Consider the following 17,802-nt stretch of genomic DNA (forward strand, 5'->3'; position numbering starts at 1 on the left):
CCCTGCTGTTCAACGTTGATGCACTCTCAATTCTACTGCTGCATTCTGATGAAGAACTACTGCACTTCAATCTTCACTCTTTGTAGCTTGAGTGACCAGTTCATTCCTCACAGGTAGAGGGCCATGCTATGTCACTGATTTTTTTTTTTAAAAGCATTTAAAGTAGCTACATTTTTTTCTCTCTTTCCAGTCCACTCATTGCTGTAACTCCTGCAGTATGTGAAAATAGAGGTGATTCTACTGTTTGCTGAACCGATCATCTTTGGAATGGTGGTGAAACTAATTGACTATCTTACAGAAGAAGACGCGGGCCATTTAGCCCATTGATCCTGTTCTGCCATTTGGTGTAATCATTGCTGTTCTATGACCTAACTTCATTGTCCCATATCCCTCAATATATCTGAATAATAAAGAATTTCCAGTCTTGAATTTAAAATTCACAATTGATCTGGCCAGAATGTAAAGTAATGGTGCAATAAAAGATTTTGCAAGTTAATCCTTAATCATGCTGAATTAAACAAAATTAGAAGCAGATCTCTAGTGTTATCAATATCTAACCTTGCATGTCTGACCTGGAATTGAATTTTATGGTGAGCTACTGTTGGGAATAGAGAAGCATCTTCTTTACTTTTAAGAAGAAAGAGGATGCAACTCGAAGGTTAGAAAGTAAATTCGTGCAAGTTATTGTCATCACATGATGATGTTTGTAAGCTTAAAATTGTCGGTTGACAACGGGAGAATCCGACGGCTAAATATTCAGATGTTTTCATGTGCCCGGTCTAAATTCCTGAAATAAGCTTGGCTCAGATGTTTATCTCGCTGATTGTGGCTGGCTAATCTTTTCATATTATATGGAGGTGACATAAATGATTCAATAGATGGCCAGTAAAGTGTTTTTTCCCTAGTAATTTATTAAAGTAGTCAGAGTTTCAGCATCTGAAATGTTTCATGAGCTGAGGGGCAGTGCCTGATTAGAGGAGATGGAGTAAGATTTTACAAAAGTTCCATTTGCAGGCTGATTATTTTGTTTATATTTTGGACATGGCCTTCTTCATTTTGAAAAAGCTGATCTTAGTTATAAAGTTTTGCTGTGAGATTGATTAACAGCTATTGGTTAACTTAAGTGTCCTTAAAAGTGTGGCAGCTCAAGTTTAGGAATTATTGACTCACTGGATCTTTTAAAATCACTTGTTCTATTAATACAAATAACATTGTTAGTAATGACAATTTTGCACAGAATTATCTTAATGCATTATGTTCATTTATGAAGTTTGATATCATTATGTCATCGTGTTTAGATGTATAAAGTTAAATATGAAATATTTTGACAAAGTAGTTTTTGAGGGCACCACGTGGTGTTTTGGTAATTTTTCTAAAATATTATACTTTATAATAGGGTTGATGTATTTTTTAAACTTTGTACAATCTGATTCCCCTCTCTCTGGTTTATATGAGGCATGTTGTGAGAAAAAGTACTCTAGTAATGCAAATAAACACGTGAATTTATTAGTAATATGCTAATTGCAAAGTTTTTAAAGTTTATAGGGTCACAAGTAGGCTTACATTAACAGTGCAATGAAGTTACTGTGAAAATCCCGTAGTCGCCACATTCCGGTACTGTTCGGGTACACTGAGGGAGAATTTAGCATAGCCAGTGCACCTAACCAGCGTGTCTTTTGGACTGTAGGAGGAAACCCACGGTGAGAACGTGCAGACTCCACGCGGACAGTGACCCAAGCTGGGAATCAAACACAGTCCCTGGCGCTGTGAGGCAGCAGTGCTAACCACTGTGCCACCGTGCTCCCCTTGTACACCTCCATGCTCTCAATAAATAACCTTTAGAATAGATTGTTCAAATATATTAACAACTGCCACTTGCAAGAGATAACACTATGTCCAGATGCTGTTTAAAATTTGCTGCTGTGGTTTTTACTTTTACGAATTCCATTTACCCGCATTTACAATGAGTGATGCTGAACAGTTCTGCTATTTTTCTGAAATACATGAATTGAATTTATCTTTGTCAGTTAATTAAGTAGTTCAGGCATCTAATTTATTCCTAAAATAGAATAAAATGGCTCTTTGGTATCAAGTACAATTGGTCTGCTGTAATATATTTTTAAAAGAAATGTTTTTCGGCTAATTTAGTAATAGTCATTGTCAAAGGAGCCTTTGTATTAAGTTTGTTGACAAGATCAGGATGTCCAAATGTAGGTCAGGATAAACTAATTTCGAGAACTTTGCAACTGATGTATAACTGAGCTAAAATCATTTCAGACATTACATTTTGTTTTTTCTCAAATCACCTGTGGCTCTTTATGCAATAGGCAGAAGTTGAGACTGATTTCTACGTGAAGGAATAGTGAAATGCTATAAGAGGACCTGATTCCTTGCTAGCATGTCAAAAATACTTGAGATCAATTGTTCTGGCTGCTGTTTGCCATTTTTAAACATGTTCAACTGAATTCTGCGCCAATACTGGCACAATCATTTTATTTATTAAATCATATTACATTTATTAAATTTCAACTACAATATTTTTAATTGGGATTTTTAAATTCTAAAGTCTGTTTAAAATCTATACCATATCGGATTTAATTCACTCAATTAAGCATGTCAGTTCTTCATGAGCATGAGTCATGATGCACGAGTGCTCCTACTAGTTCCTCTAGCTCCTTCTCAGAACTAGAGGGCACAGCCTCAAAATAACGGGGGGTGCAGTTTAGATCGGAGTTGAGGAGGAACTTCTTCACTCAAAGGGTGGTGAATCTCTGGAATTCTCCGCCCGTTGAAGTGGTGGAGACTACCTCGCTGAATATATTTAAGTCACGGGTAGATAGGTTTCTGACAGACAAGGGAATTAAGGGTTATGGGGAGAAAGCGGGAAAGTGGAACTGATCCACTTCAGATCAGCCATGATCTTGTTGGATGGCGGGGCAGGCTCGAAGGGCTAGATGGCCTACTCCTGCTCCTGTTTCTTATGTTCTTATGTACTTAGCACACACTGGCTCAAGCTTGGCCTTGCATAAATGATAGTGGTGACAAATGTGAATTATTATGAAATTGGATTTGAGATACATTGCTGCGCAGCGTTAAAGGCAATTTACTCTGAACATAACTGGTGTGCTTAATCTCTAAATGGCCAGCGCTGACTTGTGAAAAGTAGGCAACACTCCATTCCTCAGTGATGGCACCCCCTTCCCTTGGACATAACAATTCACGTAAAAGTGAGATAGTGAAATAGGCAAATTGGCAACAAATTTTAAACAGTACATGATGGTGTCATATGCTTTAATTCGGATTTTCCCACTGATCTGCTTCTATGAGATGGTTTGATAGAATTATTCAAGTGAAGAAAGTTAAAACATGCAAACAACAGTAATCTATTAATAGTGACTAAAACTCAGAAGAAACCTCATTATATTAGGTTTGATGTGGAGTTGCCAGCATTGGACTGGGGTAGGCACATAAGTAGTCTCACAACACCAGGTTAAAGTCCAACAGGTTTATTTGGTAGCACAAGCTTTCGGAGCACCGTTCCTTCATCAGGTGAGTGCAGGATTTGTTTCACAAACACGACGTATACACAAACTTAATTACAAGATAATGGTTGGAATGCAAGTCTTGAGAGGTAATCAAGTCTACAGGTGCAGAAAATGTGAGTGGAGAGACGGTTACGCATGGATTAAAGAGGTGTGAACTGCCAAGACAGTTAGTGAGATTTTGTAAGCCCAGGAATGTCGTGGGGGTTACAGATACTGTGACATGAAACCCAGATCCCGGTTGAGGCCGTCCTCACGTATGCGGAACTTGGCTGTCAGTTTTTGCTCAGCACTTCTGCATTGTCGTGTGTCATGAAGGCCACTTGGAGAACGCTTACCCGAAGATCAGAGGCTGAATGCCCTTGACTGCTGAAGTGTTCCCCGACAGGAATGGAATACTTCAGCCTTGGTGATTGTCAAGCGGTGTCCATTCCATTGTCATAGCGTCTGCGTGGTCTCGCCACCGTATCATGCCTCGGGACATCCTTTCCTGCAGTGTATCAGTTAGACAATGTTGACCGAGGCACAAGAGTACGTAGCATATACCATGTACCTGGTGGATGGTGTTTTCACGTGAAATGATGACATCCATGTTGATGATCTGGCATGTCTTGCAGAGGTTGCTGTGGCAGGGTTGTATAGTGTTGTGGTCACTGTTCTCCTGAAGGCTGGATAGTTTGCTGCATACAATGGTCTGTGCGGTTGTTTGAAGTAATGGGGGTGTGGGGATAGCCTTGCAGAAATGTTCGTCTTCATCGATGATATGTTGAAGATTCTAGAGATGATGTTGTAGCTTCTCTACTCTGGTGAAGTACTGGACGATGAAGGGTACTCTGTTCACCGTGTTTATCTTCTGAGGAGGTCAGTGTGGCTTTTTCACTGTGGCGCATTCGAACTGTTGATTGATATGTTGAGCGTCATATCCTGTTCTTACAAGGGTGTCTTCCAGCGTCTGTGGGTATCTGTTACGATCCTCCTCATCTGATCAGTTCCCGTGTATACAGAGGGCTTGTCCATATGGGATGGCTTCTTTAACGAGTTTAGGGTGGAAGTTGGAGAAGTAGCGCATCGTGGACTTAGGGTACAGTGAAGTGCTGAGCTGACCACCCTTGATGGAGGTGCATGTGTCCAAGAACCGATTCTGGAGAGTAGTCCATGGTGAATCTGAAGATTGGATGGAACTTGTTGATGTCATCATGTAGTTGTTTCAGTGATTGTTCACCATGAGTCCAAAGGAAGAAAATGTCATCAATATATCTAGTGTATAGCGTTGGTTGAAGGTCCTGTGCGGTGAAGAAGTCTTGTTCGAACCTGTGCATGAAGATGTTGGCATATTGTTTTTGGAGTTAGCAGTCTGGGAAGGATGATAAAGTGGCTCAGGTTGATATCTGTTCCACTAGGGCTTTTAACCAGAAGGTTAGAAAAATTCACTGGTCTCTGGAGAAAGCGTTGGGCCCTTGGCATCCACTGCCTATGGTGTATTACATTTTACTGAGTTAAACATACTCAGCGTAAGTGTTGGAAGGTTCAGAGTTTGTGACTTTACCAGCAAATTTCCCTTTAATCATTTGAGTTTGAGTAATGATACTGTCGCCATGTCTTTTTAGTCAAGCTGAGTTAAATTGAAAATGCATTGGCATGTGTGAATGATGATGCCAAACTTGCAATACTTTTGTTAGATACATGTGACAAGATAATTCAGACTGAAAGCATGAAAGCCCTAAGGTGGACTAACATACCTGGAAATTGTGTCATGATAATTTGAATGTCCACTAAATTCAATGTAGCACCACCTTGATTTATTACAAGAGAATCAATCAGTAGAATACTGCAAGAATGGAACATTATCTAGGCTGAAATCATGCATTTGTGCTGTTGGAGATCTGACTCACATCTGTCTTCTTTTAGAGTCGTGCCCCAATTTCAGCTAAGCTTGTGGCCAACATGCTGTCAGTTGCTGGAGCAGATCATATCATCACCATGGATTTGCATGCCTCTCAGATACAGGTTAGTGCAAAGCATTGCACCAATTTAATCAAATAATAGTTCCACACTTCTTGTTAAGTATGTGGTCATGTCAGGGTGCCTTTTGTTGGATGACGTTTCTCCAAAGGTTTCACAAGATCCAGTATGTAAAACCTTCTTGGCCATTCTTGTGTTAATTACCTGCACAATTTGTTTACGCACGCAATCAAAAGTTGCAAGATTTGTTCCCTGCACAAAAAAACCTTTCTGCTTTTAGACAAATAGAACCAGATATTCAAGGGTTCTTAAAGGAATACTCGAGGAATGTTGCTGTCGGCTGCTAAATTAGGAAAAGTTTTGTCTTTTAACGTGTTGCTTTGCCAGCAGATTAGTCCATTCCGATTAAAGTCTTGTGGAAATGAAAGCTCGACTTTCTGCTGAGATTAGTGTATCGGGGTTTTGTTTTAGTCCAGTACCTGGAGGAGCAGGGATTCTACTTCACTCTCGCTTCATTGGTATCATGATAGACCTCAGATCAGCGTGGAATGATTCCTGTGATGGTACAGATCGAGGTATGTGACTATTGAGACAAAAGAAGATTGCCAATTTGTAGTAGGTGCCAATTTGTTCTTATTTTAAATATGGAGAGCTGGCAGATGTTGTGTATAACAATGAATGAAGAGCCTTCCCTAGAGTATTCCTTTAATGAATACCTGCCTCTGCACCCAGAATTGACCTGAAATTTATAATGAACACAATGGGAGGACAAGTGATGAGGCACTGAACTGAAGTTTAAATCACACTGACTAATATACTACTGTTGGGATGTAAACTTCATCTGTGTAGATGGCAAAATTAGTCTGATCTTATTTGTAATTATAAATTCTGGTGATTAATCAAGTTATACTTGGCTTGTACTTTTTACATTGATTCAAGCACATTCAGATTTTAGGCTTTGAAAGGGACAAATCTGAATAAAGATATTTTCAAAGGATTTGATTAAGCTGTAGAGGTACAGATATTTGTTGATTGCATTTACTATATCTACTATTAACACATGTATTCATGCTAATGGCAACAATCAAATGTTGTGTCTCTTTTCATTATTGACTTGGGCTAAATGTTTTCTGTTCAATCGCCTTAAGCTGCTAACTGACTACAATTGCAATTAACCTTTTTGCCAGGTTATTTGCATTGCTCAATTATCTGCACCAACACTTAAGTACTATTGAAGAATTTGCGATTGTATCAAGGAACGTTAGTTAACGTAATAAATCAGTTTTTCACAAAATTGCCCTTGCTACTAATTGATAAAAAACAAATCCTGAAGATTCTAGGTGAAAGATTCTGAGGAAAGGTTGATCCACTGTGCATGATAAATTTACGCAATGTGCAATTGCAGACATGTCATTGGAGCCAATAGTACTGTACATTTTAGCCTCTTTACAAAAACTGATTTTTTAAATTTCTATCAGGGTTTCTTTGATATACCTGTGGATAACTTGTATGCAGAACCAGCAGTACTGCAGTGGATAAAGGAAAATATTCCAGAATGGAGGAATTCTATAATTGTCTCTCCAGATGCTGGTGGAGCTAAAAGGTGAGTTGATTAGTCAGATTAATACACAATTTGCATGGTCTGATTGCTTTTTTTGTGTTATGAAATTCACACTATTGCCAGTTAAAGGTAAAATTACACTTTAATTACTACAGCTAGTTAAGATTTTACAAAACAAGTTAGATGCCAAAAGCATATGCTAAAAGAGATATTGGGCGCAGTCTTCAGTTATGAACAATAACTTTCCTATTTTACATCGCTTATCTTACAGGTTCATCTGTGTAACATTAGCATCATTTCAGCTGAGGAAATGAGTTGACATGAGTTGAAATTCATGATAACTAGTCTGTTCCAATACAGTTATTTGTGGTTTTTGCTTCAGGGTGACATCAATTGCTGATAGATTGAATGTTGAATTTGCACTGATCCACAAAGAAAGAAAGAAAGCAAATGAGGTGGATAGAATGGTGCTTGTTGGTGATGTCAAAGATCGAGTGGCCATTCTTGTGGATGACATGGCAGACACATGTGGAACCATATGCCATGCAGCTGACAAGTAAGTAAACATGTGCAAAATTGTCCCTGCATGGTAGTTTCTCTAATGAGAGGTCTTGCTTTTACAAGTGTACACAGCAATGGGGGAAGGAAGGGTTTGACAAACTCAGAAGATTTTCTGCGTGCTATTCCCTTGAAATGCACAAAGTTGTGCAAGCTTTATCAAGGTCTAGAGAATAAAACCAAAAAAAAAGTCACAATAGTACATGACAGTTTTGTTCATATATTTTGTGATGAGCCTTTTTTCAGCAGAACACATCACAATGGATGCATTCCCCAGTTCTCTTTCTCGGTTTTGAAAATTAGCTTTTCATTTTAGTGTGAGTGGCTACAAGCCAAATGACCATGAGCTAGCACTATTTTGGGGTTTTTTTTCTACATAAATTTAATTGTTGTGTTTTACTTTCCTCATACCTTTAAAAGTTACTCCTCTAAGGATAGGCATTCCTCTGAAAATTCTTACTGACAGGATGAAGGGGTGAGGGATAGCTCAGAGGTGAATACACCTGTATCGACCCATTCTTGGCTGAGTAGATTACACTATAAATCCTGTCTTAAGCTACTTTGGCATTTCTTAAGATCTGCCTCCTCTATTGGGTTCACTGAGGAGGCAGTCTCAGAACTTTACAGCACATCTTGCGGGATCAAAAAAAGCTGAATTCATTATGTACATCAAGTTGCTGATATCTTGTTTATCACAGCTTGTGATTACTTGCTCATTTTACCGAGGGAAACTCTATCGGAGCAGAAGAGTCCTGTGTGCTGTTCACGATTTTCAGTAGTGTAGGACCTCGTCAGTGGACCCATCTGACCATTCTAAATTCCTTCCAATAATGCTTAACCTCCCATTACAAAGGCAAAATATTTCAGTGGAGTTAATCTGAAATAAAAACAGAAAATACTGATGATGCTCAACAGGTCAGGCAGCAGCTATGAATGAATGTGTGAATGTATTGGGCATGTGACCTTTTTAGTCCTGAGTATTTCCAGCATGTTCTGTATTTAGTTTCGGCTCGGGCTTCAACGATGTGGCTGGTAACGTAAAATTTGGAACATTTCCATTAGAAGATATGCCATGGGTAAATATGGACAGCCTTGTCAATATGTGTGAGAGTTTGAGATTCTCAGGTGACTACTATGGATCTAATATCAAGGTGTATGAGTTGAAAAATGTTTATTGCGACCATTTAGGGTGGCATGGTGGCACAGTGGTTAGCATTGCTGCCTCACAGCATCAGGACTAAATTATATCCAGTGGCATTTCCTCAGTCTAGCCTACTCCAGATAGGCAGCATTCCATGTCTAACTGAAGCTTCAACATTTACATTCACCTATTCCTAATAGGTTAATTATGTCAACCCCACAAGAAAGTCAAAATTCCTTTGCTGAACAAAGTAGATCCTAACAGCTTAATATATTTGGGGGTGGGGGAATTAGGTGGATAGATGCTGCACCAGTGGGCACTATAAATCCAGATAGTCTACCTTGTACTGTTCATAATTTGTTCATCAATTAGATATGTCTTACATTGACCACCACTACTCTTAAAAACAAGATGTGGGCTGGTTTGAATAATGGTGAGCTGTCTGAAATGATTGCACTAATACTAGGGCCAGAATAGTAATTAAAGGCAGGAGCACCATTAACTATAACTGTCTTAGGGTTTCTGATTTGTCTCATATCTTCCAAAAATCCTGAGTTGTCATTTTGTTAGAAAAAGCTAGTTTGATTGAATGCCACTTTACAATGTTATAAGATGTGTAATTAGGTTGCATGTCATTCCCACTGTGATCAAAAATTGAATTCTTGCTTGCTTCCTTCCTGATTAGGACTTACATCCCTCAAACACACAGCGATAGGAGTAGTACTTATGGTCCAATGCTTTGGCTGCTTCTGACACCATGCCACTCTGGATTGGAGCTATAATGTTTCTGGTTACCAAGGTGGAAATAAAATCTATCTTGTTGATCTATGCCTGAAAGGAAGTGCATTATTTGTAAATAGTGCATTTTGATATCTGACGACAAATCGTTAAATTTAAATCGGCTTGTTAAGCTAGATGTTTAAAGACATTTGTGTTCAAATATGTTTGCAGTATCATAATTATGTAGTTACTACAGTCTCTTTTGTGCTTTTGATTTGTTCAGATTGGTGTCTGCTGGTGCTACCAAAGTTTATGCTATCCTTACTCACGGTATCTTCTCTGGCCCTGCGATTAGTCGAATAAACAATGCGGCTTTTGAAGCTATTGTTGTAACAAACACCATTCCACAAGAAGAAAAAATGAAGATTTGTTCAAAAGTTCGGGTAAAACTGATTTTTGTTTGGATTTAATTTGGAAGAATTAGTACTGTATTGAATACACAGTCACTTAGCCTGACTTCTTGCCTTTCAGGTGGTTGATATATCCATGATCCTTGCTGAGGCAATACGCAGAACCCACAATGGAGAATCTGTCTCGTACCTGTTTAGCCATGTTCCCCTTTAAGCTGATTAGATTTCAGCTTTCCTGCATTGTTCTGGTCTGAACACTGCTTTGCTGCATTCTGAGGAACCCATCCTTATTTACAGGAACACTGCAGTTAACCACACCCGGCTTCAAAGAGCCCAGCGCTATATCAAACTGGAAAAATGATATCTCTATTTGAAAGCATGAAATCATTAACTATTTTAAATGTCATGGACTGAATTTTATTTCTCACTATAACTTTATTTCTGGAGAAGAATAATGTGCTGTGAAAAGGACAGCAGAGTTCTGTTTTTGTACTTTTAAAAATGTAAGCTTTTGAGAAGTGAATTTCTATGAAATCTCAAACTTGTTACCGGCTATGTGGCTTTTCTACACCAGTGCACAAGTCTGTTAAATGAGGATTCTTTTTAGGGGAAACATGTTTGGAAATTATTTGGGATGTGATGCTGTAGTTATAATTATCAACAGACGTTCCACAAGATGTTAAAACTGATTTGGACATTCGGATCTAGTTGACTCTTTGCATTCCGCAGCAACAGAAGGAAACTGGGTTACTAAACTTGCTAATTGGTTAGTAAATAAATTCTAGGACCAATACAATTTTGAAGTGTGAAAGAAGGTATTTTGAAGCCAAATTGCAGTGTCATGAATGGCTTAAATAAAATAATTTCTCTTCAGAAAAAAAATAGTTTGCTGCAATAACGTGCTATTTTTGTCCAAAAAGCAATTCAGTGGATGTGCAGAAGTTAGAAATATAACAAATTATTTAATTTAGTGCCGCAGCTTCATATTAAAGTTCAAACAGAAATCCTGCCTCCTGTTTACGATTGCTAAATTATTGCTGTTTTTGATCAACTAGGTGTTGATTCAAATTGAGCACTGGTCCCAATGGGGGTGAGGCAGCTGCTCAGCTCATGTTTGAACTTTGCATGTGGTCTTTCTTGAAGGTAGGTTTTATTTGCTAAGTGAGCAAGCAGCTTTGAAACTTGAAAAAATGATTTGGGAAACGTCACTTTAAAATAAAGTGGAAGATTTTTATCTCTCTGCATCAAGTTATTAAAAAGATTACAATGCTATTGTCCCTACAACTCTGGGAAATTTGTTGAGGAATAATTTAAGGCTCCCTAGTCAACAAAAAGTGGGTTTTTGATGCCGGGAAAGAGACTTCTATTCAGCAAACCTGCAGGGAATTTCTATCTCTTGCTGATGTTGTCCCTGCCTCCTTAAATTAAAGGAGGCTGCACTAATATTCTAGTAATTCTGAATTCAATTCTTTCCCCCTTCATAGTATTTTGCCCTTAACCGTAACAATATCTACGTCTACATGGAGTAAAAAAAACTTCAAATAACCATACTAGCAACCTCCTGTGCTATTGCTATGTTGACTTGGAGTTTGTTTAAATAGGAATTAGCATTCAAACATGTATCAAACGATGTATAATTTCGTGTGTCCCTTTTAAGGTCCCAAGATGTAACTGCTGTGTTTCTTCTGTTGATGGCTGATTGCTTTTTGGCAAATACCGTACTCAGGTCAATCAGAAGTCAAACTGGCTTGCACATTTTTACTCTTATGCTATGTAATTTATTAAGCTAGCTGAATAAGTGAAATTGTTATAAAGCATTATGGAATTGTTTATTGTATTCTGATTCAAATTGCAATCACAATTTTGTGCACATTTTAAATTGGCCTGGATTATTGTCTATTTACCCATGTACTCTTGTGTTGTCCTTTGGAGAATACAGACAGAAAGCAATGGAAAGAACGTGTTGTAAATAGGGGTAGGTGACATTTAACATGCCTGAGGGTGTGTGGTTTCGTTGATTTTTAGGAGCAGTGGGATAAAACTGATGGGGAGAGGGGGAACACTTAGCTTTTAATAATCATGGAGGTTTCTAGGTTCTGAGAATGGCATGATGGTGTGTGTGTGGATGTGGCAAGAGTGATCTTAACAAATGTGCACTCCGGGAGGGAGACAAATTGAGAATGGTAAAGAGGTTGGAAGCAGCAGTACTGGGAAGGGAATTGGGAGTAATAGAGAGACGTTCGAATATGTAGGAATAACTACGGAGTTTAATAACAGAGTGTCAGTGATAAAGTTTGAGCATTTGCACAGGTATTGCGTGGGTGAAAGAATACTTCCAGATCTGGAACCACTAATATGAGAGTACAGGAAGTCCTGTGATGTGCAAAAATTGGGGAAATGTGTTGAGGGAAATTCTAGGAAAGCAAGCTAGAGAATTTAAGAGTGATGTTTGGAACTACTTGCGATTCTGCAAAATGGTAATGAATGTGATCGCTAACATTTTGGAGAGGAAAATAGGGGGAGAGAAATCCAGAAGGATTGCTGGAAACTAGTTCTTCAGAAATAGCTATGCATCTTGACAAGCTGTTCCAGTACAACCACAAAAATGGCATCTGTCAGGCAACATTGTCCCTGGTGGGTCCTGTCCATAACGTGCAGGATAGATCCAACTTGGCTGATTACTGCCCCATCAATCTACACTCCATCATCAGCAAAGTGATGGGGATTGTCATTGATAGTGCTATCACATGACATTTACAAAGCAATAACTTGCTCCCTGGCTCTTTGCTCCTGATCATCTTACAGCCTTGTGCTGAAACATGAACAAAAGACTGAAGGTGAGGGGAGGTGAGAGTGACTGCCCTTGACACAAGGCAGCATTTGACTGAGTGGCATCAGAGAGCCCTAGCAAAACTTCAGTCAATGGGAATCAGGGAGAAAACTCCACTTGTTGCACAAAGGAAATGGTTGTCGTTGTTACAGGTCAGTCATTTCTGTTCCAGTTTACCACTGCAGCAGTTCTTCAGGTTGGTGTCATTTTGAGTTGCTTCGTCAATGATCTTCCCTTCAACATTAGGTCAAAACTGGGGATGTTCACTTATGATTGTACAATATCCACCACTTGTGATGACTCAAATATTGAAACAGTCAAACTTGGGCTGTTATGTGGCAAGTAACATTCACAACACGGAAATGCCAAACAATGACTACCTCCAACAGGACAGAATCTAGACATCTTGAAATTTAATGGTGTTGCTATCTCTGAATTCCCCACACACACAAAATCAACATCCTGGAGATAACTGTTGACCAGAAATGGAATGGAACCAGCCATGTAAAAATAATAGTTGCAAGAGCAGGTCACAGACAGATCTCTATGGCAAGCGATTCATCCTGACTCCCTAAAGCTGCATGTCATCTACAAGGCACAAGTTAGGCGTAGGATGGAATACTCCCCATTTGCTTGAATGAGTGCTGTGCTACTCCCTGCAGCATTCAAGAAACTTGGTACCATCTAGAACAAAAACAGCCAAATTAATTGGCAGCATCATTCACCATCTTGTACATTAATTTCCCCCACCACTGTCACACTATGGCAGCAGTATGTTCATCTACACAATGCATTACAGCAACTCACCTTGGCTCCTTTAAAAGCATCTTACAAATCTCTACTACCATCAAGTAAGTTTTTTAAAGTTTATTAATCAGGGTCATAATTAGGCTTATACTAATGGTGCAATTAAGTTACTGTAAAAATCCCCCAGTTGCCACACTTCAGTACCAGTTTGGGTACACTGAGGGAGAATTTAGCATGCCAGTGCACCTAACCAGCACATCTTTCAGACTGTGGGAGGAAACCAGAGCACCTAGAGGAAACCCATGCAGACATGGGGAGAACATGCAGTCTCTGCACAGATAGTGACCCAAGCCAGGAATTGAACTTGGGTCCCTGGTGCTGTGAAGCAGCAGCGCTAACCACCGTTCCACTGTGTGCCCACTAGATGTATGGGAGCATCACCATGTGCAAATTTCCCTCCAAGTCATACATTATCATGACTTGGAACTATATTGCCAGTATTTCACTGGATCAAAATGATGGATCTCCTCCCTACACGACTGTGCGTGGCCTGCAGTGGTTCCAGAAGGTGGCTGACCAGTATCTTGAGAACAATTAAAGATTGGCTATGCTGGCCTAGCTAGTGACATCTATATCTTGTGAAAGAATTTTTAAAATGAAATTTTTAATGAATTCCACCCCTACCAATAGAAACTTTTTCCAGCTTAGAAATTTTTGCTTTGAGTCATTTTGAAATGTCACATTTGGATTGTATGTTGGAAATTCCAGTATAAACAAACCATGACTTTAAATTACTCTCATGCTGCCCCTGGCTCAGTGCCGTGAAAACAATTGACGGAAACCTGCTTGCGGTCTGAGAAAAGCCCCACAGCCATTTTCCTGGCTGACATTCAGCATTAAGTTAATTCAAGCACTGGGTTACACTTCAGGTCAGGGATTTGGTCTTGGTCATGGCTGGCCACATGCCTTTTCTAGACACAGATTGGAGGGCAACCTGGCAAGCAGCAGCTAACAGTCTAGCAGCTTAGAAGGACTCAAAGGTAAGGAGTTTTCATGTGGCTGGCAGATAAAATAGAAATGTTGCATAACTCGCTGTGTATTAAATCTTGGAAGTTTGAAGTCTATGCATGATTGATTAAAGTTTGGTAAATTCTCAGCATCACATCCTCAGAGACTAATGTTGCCCAAAGAAAGTGCAAAACAACTAACGTTAGACTTGATAAAGGATGAAATTGACCCAAACAATTTAAAGGCCCCTTGGCTTTAAATTTAAGCACCGTGACTATAAAATACACTTTTTTATGCATTTTTAAAAGAAAAGGAAATAATATTTACTATACATAGAAACACTCCAACCCTCACACATACCTTCAAGAATTCACACATGCATAAGTTACAAAGTGGGAGGGTGGTTTAAATGGTTGTTCAATTGCATATGGATCCTGCCTGTTGACGATTCGGATGGTTTTAAACTCTGCTCGATGCGGTCTCTGAATTCCATAACTAGATGCTTTAAAAATGATCAATCAAGTGGGCAATTTCTGTCTTCTGGAGTCAGCTGCTCTTGGGTTGATTTTTTTAAAGATGTTACTGCAGCATGTAACTGGTCACAACAATTAAGGCACAAGGTTGTAAGATGGCTGAAGAGAGAACATGCTCACATAGGCCGTTACAGGTGTAACTGGAAAACCTTGCCAAATTTTCCTCACTTAAGACTGCAGACCATTGGCAGAACAGGAAAATCTTTCTGGCCTTACAATCAGACCATCTTCTCTGCTGACTGGCCTAAAGAAAAGAAATTTCTTAAAAAAACAGAGAATTAGTTTGATCATCATGTGATCTCTCGCAAACAGACCGGTTGCCAAACATAAGAAACTGATCAACTAATTCCTGGTCCATTGTTTTGAAATGATTCCATACAAATAGCAGAAGTAGGCCATTTGGCCCTTCAAGCCTGCTCTACCATTCATTATGATCATGGTTGATCATCCAACGCAATAGTCTAATCCTGTCTTTCCCCCATATCTTTTGATCCCTTTCACCCCAAGAGCTGTATCTAATTATTCTGGAAAACGTACAATGTTTTGGCCTCAACTGCTTTCTGAGGGGCAGAAATTTCTCCTCGTCTCAGTCCTGAAAGGTTTACCCTGCATTCTTAGACAATGAGTCCTGGATGCTACAGCCTTCCTGCATCTATTCTATCCTGTCCGGTCCTGTTATAATTTTGTACGTTTCAATGAGATCCCCCCTCATTCTTCAAAATTCCAGCGAATATAATCGTAACTGACTCAATCTCTCCTCATACATCAGTCTTGTCATCCCAGGAATCAGTCTGGTAAACCTTCTCTGCACTCCCTCTACTAGCAAGAATACCTTTCCTCAGATAAGGAGACCAAATTGTACACAATATCCCAGGTGTGGCCTCACTAAGGCCCTGTGTAATTGCAACATGACATCCCTACTCCTGTGCTCAAATCCTCTCATTATGAAGACCAACATACCACCTCCTTTACCGCCTGCTGCAGCTGCATGCTTACCTTCAGCTACTACTGTACAAGGGCATCTCCAACTGCACGTTCCCCTGTCTCAATGTATAGCTAATCAGATAATAATCTGGCTTTTTGTTTTTGTGGCCAAAATGGATAACCTTATATTTAGCCACGTTATACTGCATCTGCCATGTATTTGCCCACTCACTCAGTTTGTCCAAATCACACTGATGCATCTTTGTATCCTCCTCATATTTCACCCTTCTACACAGCTTTATGTCATCTGCAAATTTAGAGATAAATCAATATATATTGTGGATAGCTAAGGTCCCAAAACTGATCCCTGTGGTTTCCCCCCCTAGTCACTGCCTACCATTTGGAAGATGACCCATTTATGCCTCGATTATGGTTGCAGGATTCCACCTTGTCCTGGGCCAGTTGACCAAAGTGATGGAGTCCAATGGCTTGTTCCAGAACCAGCTGGATACACAGTTAATGTCTAGACGTTTTGTGACTGGTTCACAAGATGATTCATTCACGCAAAGCAGATTTTCCCTGATGATCTACCTCTTGATAGACTAGCTCTATTCTAATGGCTTTTAAATTTCTAGATTTCTGCAAATATTTGGTCATCTTAGAAGCTGCTGTTTAAATCATTTGAAATGCTTTTGTTCAGTTTTTTTTAACTTCTCTGGCGGCTTCAATGGGCTTAACCAATAAATTAATTTTCTACAATAACATGATGAATAGGCTAAGTTGGACAATGAATGTTGGACAATGAGAGTGAACCAGAGTGGGTATATCTGTGTTCGTACAGGTTTTGGTTGGGGTGGTGGGAAAAAAAATCAAGGCGGCTTGTACGCCAGGAGCAGTGACAGTTGGTGTTTGCACACAATATGCAGAAGGACGACCTGGAGAACAGAGTTGGATGCAGGGCAAGAAGATGTAACTCAAGTCTGTGCCCATCAACAACACTCTGAATTGTTGGCAGAGGCAGTGATGTAAAGCTACATCTCTTGTTTCCATGGTGGCATGATTATGTGTGTCAAATGATTTGGCAAAATACTTGTGTCTGTTTCTTTATGATTTCTCCTGAGTTCTATCCCTTGCCTTTGATCTTACTCCCCTCCCAATTCTGTTGCGGTCTACTGTATCACTGGGAATTAGCTTGTGATTCCAAATAAACTTGTTGGACTTTAACCTGGTATTGTGAGACTTCTTAATGTGCCCACCCCAGAACAATGCTGGCATCTCCATATCACTTCTTTGTGATATTGCAGTGTTTCCTTTCGGAGAGCTGGTTCTTCTGCATGGCAAGCAAAGAACAAACCAAAGGAGGGTTAAAATAAAAGACTAAAACCCAGAATCCAGGTCCAAGCTAAGGCAGGTAGACTAGGATAATCTCTGCAAACATCCTTTGTGCAATAAAATGTATTCACTGTACAGAAATTGGCACAAAAACACTTCTATATTTACAGTAAGTGATTTAATTTGTTCACTTTTATTGAGTTGAATTGCTTTGGAATTAATGCCATAACAATGGAACACTTAGATCTAAAATTAGACAACCAATGAACTCCATTTATTAAGGAATCTCCCTATATGTGTTTGCTTTATATATATGGTTACATAAAATAAAGATTAAATACAACATACCAGAACTTGTGGGAAAGCCCCATATTTATAATTATAGTTACATGTATATATTTACAGTTTAAAAAATGCTTGAAGTACAAAGAACTAGCAAATTGCACAATTGTGAGATCTCCGGTCAGTTGAAGTATGGATGAGATAATCTCAGGTAATGAAATGGAAAGACAAGATTTAAGTACTATAAAACTA

The 17,802-nt window shown here is 39.2% G+C and overlaps 1 protein-coding gene across 1 annotated transcript in view; it reads left to right on the forward strand.

The window, feature by feature from the left end:
- LOC145353341 (ribose-phosphate pyrophosphokinase 2) overlaps nt 1–17,160 on the forward strand; it is a 35,311-nt gene extending 18,151 nt beyond the window's left edge. Inside the window, exons 3-7 of the mRNA XM_080204005.1 lie at nt 5,451–5,549; nt 6,983–7,107; nt 7,448–7,621; nt 9,768–9,927; nt 10,016–17,160. Coding sequence (XP_080060131.1) covers nt 5,451–5,549; nt 6,983–7,107; nt 7,448–7,621; nt 9,768–9,927; nt 10,016–10,108 — 651 coding nt within the window. The 3' untranslated portion in view covers nt 10,109–17,160. The remainder of the gene's footprint in view (nt 1–5,450; nt 5,550–6,982; nt 7,108–7,447; nt 7,622–9,767; nt 9,928–10,015) is intronic.
- The last annotated feature ends 642 nt before the right edge of the window (nt 17,161–17,802 follow it).

Source organism: Carcharhinus amblyrhynchos, chromosome 15 (genome assembly GCF_965287045.1).
Source record: "Carcharhinus amblyrhynchos chromosome 15, sCarAmb.v2.hapA, whole genome shotgun sequence".
NCBI classification, from domain to species: Eukaryota; Metazoa; Chordata; class Chondrichthyes; order Carcharhiniformes; family Carcharhinidae; genus Carcharhinus; species Carcharhinus amblyrhynchos.